Source organism: Vigna unguiculata, chromosome 4, assembly GCF_004118075.2.
Source record: "Vigna unguiculata cultivar IT97K-499-35 chromosome 4, ASM411807v1, whole genome shotgun sequence".
In the NCBI taxonomy this organism is placed as follows: Eukaryota; Viridiplantae; Streptophyta; class Magnoliopsida; order Fabales; family Fabaceae; genus Vigna; species Vigna unguiculata.
In genome coordinates this window covers 11,884,156-11,888,341 of record NC_040282.1, presented here as the reverse complement: position 1 = coordinate 11,888,341, position 4,186 = coordinate 11,884,156, and the positions used below count along the sequence as shown (strand labels likewise).

Sequence of the window (4,186 nt, the reverse complement as noted above, 5' to 3'; positions counted from 1 at the left end):
TTCATGTTTTAGACTTTGGTTTATTGTTTAATTTCATTTCACAAAACTCACTTTTAAGGTAATAATTTTCTCTCACCCATCTATTTTAATCTCCATGGTTCGTTTATTATTTTATTTCAGTTGATTCATAAGGATTCCTATTTATTTTAAGAAATTGACGAGTAGAAGAATTTGACTTTTGGCTTTTCTTATTGTTTAGTAATTTAGCTTGTGAATTTTGTCCTTCCTTATTTCATATGTCGCTTCTCTTTCACCACTTTCTTTTCTTCTGTTCCATATAACATTCTTTAGCATATTTATTTTTAAGATTGAGGTTAATTTTTATCTACTATAAAATTAAAACATTGTCCATAAATTAATTTCAGTTGCATAAATTAGTATCTCCAAATTCTTGCATCTTAATTAAATTTTATTTGTGGAATTATGATGTCTACTATCAATAAAAACTGTTGTTGAACTGTTTGAGAGATTCTTTTGTTCTATCTTCATTAGTGAGTTATATAGCTTGTGCTCATAGAATTTATGTTGCTTAGAATTCCTTTGTGTGAATTGTTCCAAAGTCAAATGAGTTGTTATGTTATATTAAATGGTGGTAATGTTGAGTTCACAGATTGGACTACGTGTTTGGCTGTTTCTGAGCTCTAACCAAAAGTAGTGGTGTTAACTTATACACACAACAATGGATCGGAGTTGGATAAATTTTTTACGCACAACAAATGAATATGAGAATGGAGTAGAAGAATTTCTTGAATTTGCAAATATGAATGTTCCGGATAATAATGGAAAATTCTACTGCCCATGTGTTAATTGTTTGAATGAGAGAAAACTACCGACTGACATTATTCGGGAGCATGTTCTTTGTGATGGTTTCTTAAAGAGCTACACAAAGTGGATATGGCATGGTGAATTAATAGACATGCCAAGTGTAGATGTGTCTGAAGCAGAAGAAGTTGATTTAGAGATGGATGATCGAATGGAGGAAATGATTCGTGATATTGGACATGATTCCTTTCAACGTGCAAATGTGTATGACAATTTGTGCAATGACGCAGAAAAACCTCTGTACGCAGAATGCACTAAGTATACTCGATTGTCAGCGGTATTAAAATTGTTCAATGTGAAGGCAAGAAATGGGTGGACTGATAAAAGCTTCACGGAATTACTTGAGTTGTTGAGTGACATGCTTCCTAAAGGTAACACGTTGCCAACACGCAATTATGATGCGAGAAAGATATTGTGTCCGATGGGTATGGAGTATCAAAAAATTCATGCATGCCCAAATGATTGTGTCTTGTACAGGAAGGAGTTAGCCATGTTACATCAATGTCCACGATGTGGGGTGTCACGATACAAACAAAAACATAGTGAGTTTGAATCTAATAGTAAGGGTCCTTCGGCGAATGTTTTGTGGTATCTTCCTGTAGTTCCACGGTTGAAACGTTTATTTAGCAATGCAAATGATGCAAAACTCATGAGATGGCATGCAGATGGACGTATAACAGATGGCCATTTGAGACATCTAGCAGATGGTTTGCAATGGAAGAAAATTGATTCCATGTTCCCAAATTTCTCCAATGATTCAAGGAACATTAGATTTGGACTTGCTACAGATGGAATGAATCCATATGGTAACTTGAGCAGTAAACATAGTTCATGGCCTGTTCTATTAGTGATTTACAATTTACCTCCTTGGTTGTGCATGAAACGCAAATATGTTATGTTATCCTTAATGATCTCGGGTCCAAGACAACCAGGAAACGACATTGATATTTATTTAACCCCATTAGTTGAAGATTTGAAGATGTTATGGGAGGAGGGTGTTGATATGTTTGATGGGTACATTAGTGATTCATTCAAGTTGCATGCCATGTTATTTTGTCAATCAACGACTTTCCAGCGTATGGTAATTTAAGTGGATATAGCACTAAGGGTCACAAAGCATGCCCTATATGTGAAGAAGGCACATGTCACCATCAACTACAACATGGAAGGAAAACAATATATCTTGGACATCGAAGATTTCTTAGTACAAACCATCCATATCGTAAATTGAAGAAAGCATTTAATGGGTGTCAAGAAAATGAATTAGCTCCAATGGTTTTAAGTGGGTCACAAGTATATGAGCGTGTGAAAGACATTGGGGATGTGTTTGGAAAGATGAAAAATAAAGGCACTTCAAGCAACATATGGAAGAAAAAGTCAATTTTCTTTGATCTCCCATATTGGAGGGTGCTTGATGTGAGACATTGTATAGATGTTATGCATGTAGAGAAAAATGTGTGTGATAGTATTATCGGAACACTCCTCAATATTCAAGGCAAGACGAAAGATGGTCTAAATGCTCGTTTGGACTTAGTTGAAATGGGTATAAGAGAACAATTAGCTCCACAATCACATGGTAAGCGAACATACTTGCCTCCAGCATGTCACACATTGTCTAAACAAGAGAAAAGAAGTTTTTGTGAGATTTTACAAGGTGTGAAAGTTCCACTAGGTTACTCTTCCAATTTTAAAAGACTTGTATCCATGAAAGATCTAAAATTACTTGGATTAAAATCTCATGATTGTCATGTATTGATGCAACAACTTCTACCAGTGGCTATTCGAGGCATATTGCCTAAGAATGTTAGATATACCTTAACAAGATTGTGCTTCTTTTTTAATGCAATATGTAGTAAGGTTATCGATATTGAGAAGTTGGATCAGTTAGAAAATGAGGCTGTACTCATATTGTGTCAGTTGGAGATGTACTTTCCTCCATCATTCTTTGATATTATGGTCCATCTGATTATTCATTTAGTCCGAGAAGTTAGAATTTGTGGTCCAGTATTCTTACGGTGGATGTACCCTATTGAGCGATACATGAAGATATTGAAAGGGTATGTAAAGAACCAATATCGTCCAGAAGCATCAATTGTTGAAAGATATATTGCAGAGGAAGCTATTGAGTTTTGTACAGACTACTTATCACAAGTTGAAGCTATAGGGGTACCGAAGTCTCGTTACCATGGAAGAGATGCTGGTAAGGGTACTCGAAGTGCAAAAGTTATAACTTCGAGTAGAGATGAAGTTCTCCAAGCACATTTATATATATTGAATAACAATAAAGAAGTCATCCCCTATTTAAGTACTCATAAAGATATTGTGAAGAGAAATAATCCACGAATGTCTCAAAAGTGGGTCATTAATGAGCACAACAAAACTTTTTTGAAGTGGTTCAAACAACAGGTTCAAAATGACAATACAACTTCTGATACATTAAATTGGCTAGCAAGTGAGCCAAACTATGATGTCTTATGCTGGAGTGGGTATGATATAAACAATTATACATTTAATACAAAAGACGAAGATGAAAAAAGCACCACACAGAATAGTGGAGTAATGGTTGTAGCTGAATCAATGCATTTCTCAAGTTCAAAGGATAAATATCCGATTATGGCCTCAATGTGCTACTTTGGTGTAATTGAAGATATTTGGGTAATAGATTACACAAGTTTTAGAGTACCTATTTTTAAATGTAAGTGGGTTGATGGTAATACTGGCGTGAAGACTGATGATCTAGGTTTTACCTTGGTTGACCTAGAAAAGGAAGGTTATACTAAAGAGCCATTCATCATGGCATCTCAAGCAAAACAAGTGTTTTATGTCACTGATCCCGCTAACAAAAGGTGGTCAGTGGTTCTCCAAGGCAGAACCATACATTATACTGATTACAATGATGAATTGATACTTGATATTAGCGAAACTCCATCCTTCTCATCAAATATGCCGACCTTGAATGTTGACAATGAAGTAGATGATGTTCATGCCGTACGTGATGACCACAACGAAGGGTTGTGGGAGAACGTTCTAACTTGACCCATTTATTTATGTGCTCATAAACTTGTGTATGGCTTTTCTTCACCCTCTTCATCTTTCTCAGTTCAAGTTCATTGGTACATTTTATCCCTTCTTGTTCATTGTTTTAAAAACTATGATTCATGTGGTTCACTTCATCTTTGTTTCTTTTATATTCTTCATAGGTGGGTAGGTTCGAAGTTTTGATCAGAAGCCATTACAAACAAGATAACCTAATACCCATTGCTTTCAGGTAACTTTTATATTCTACTTTTTCTATATGATTATGTGAATATTCTTTAAAACCCTAAAGTTACAATAGTGAACTGGTTGATATATTGCAAGATAT

The 4,186-nt window shown here is 35.0% G+C and overlaps 2 protein-coding genes across 2 annotated transcripts; both read left to right on the top strand.

Moving 5' to 3' along the window:
* The first annotated feature begins 679 nt into the window (after positions 1 to 679).
* Positions 680 to 1,912, top strand: LOC114180497. The gene has a single exon (XM_028066811.1). It carries the CDS (start codon positions 680 to 682, stop codon positions 1,910 to 1,912), a length of 1,233 nt encoding a protein of 410 aa, XP_027922612.1.
* A 182-nt stretch (positions 1,913 to 2,094) lies between these two features.
* LOC114180496 lies at positions 2,095 to 3,858 on the top strand. The gene has a single exon (XM_028066810.1). It carries the CDS (start codon positions 2,095 to 2,097, stop codon positions 3,856 to 3,858), a length of 1,764 nt encoding a protein of 587 aa, XP_027922611.1.
* Positions 3,859 to 4,186: the final 328 nt, after the last annotated feature.

Excerpts from the sequence above, each read along its gene's own strand:
- LOC114180497 (XM_028066811.1), top strand. The coding sequence starts at position 680 with ATGGATCGGAGTTGGATAAATTTTTTACGCACAACAAATGAATATGAG.
- LOC114180496 (XM_028066810.1), top strand. The coding sequence starts at position 2,095 with ATGGTTTTAAGTGGGTCACAAGTATATGAGCGTGTGAAAGACATTGGG.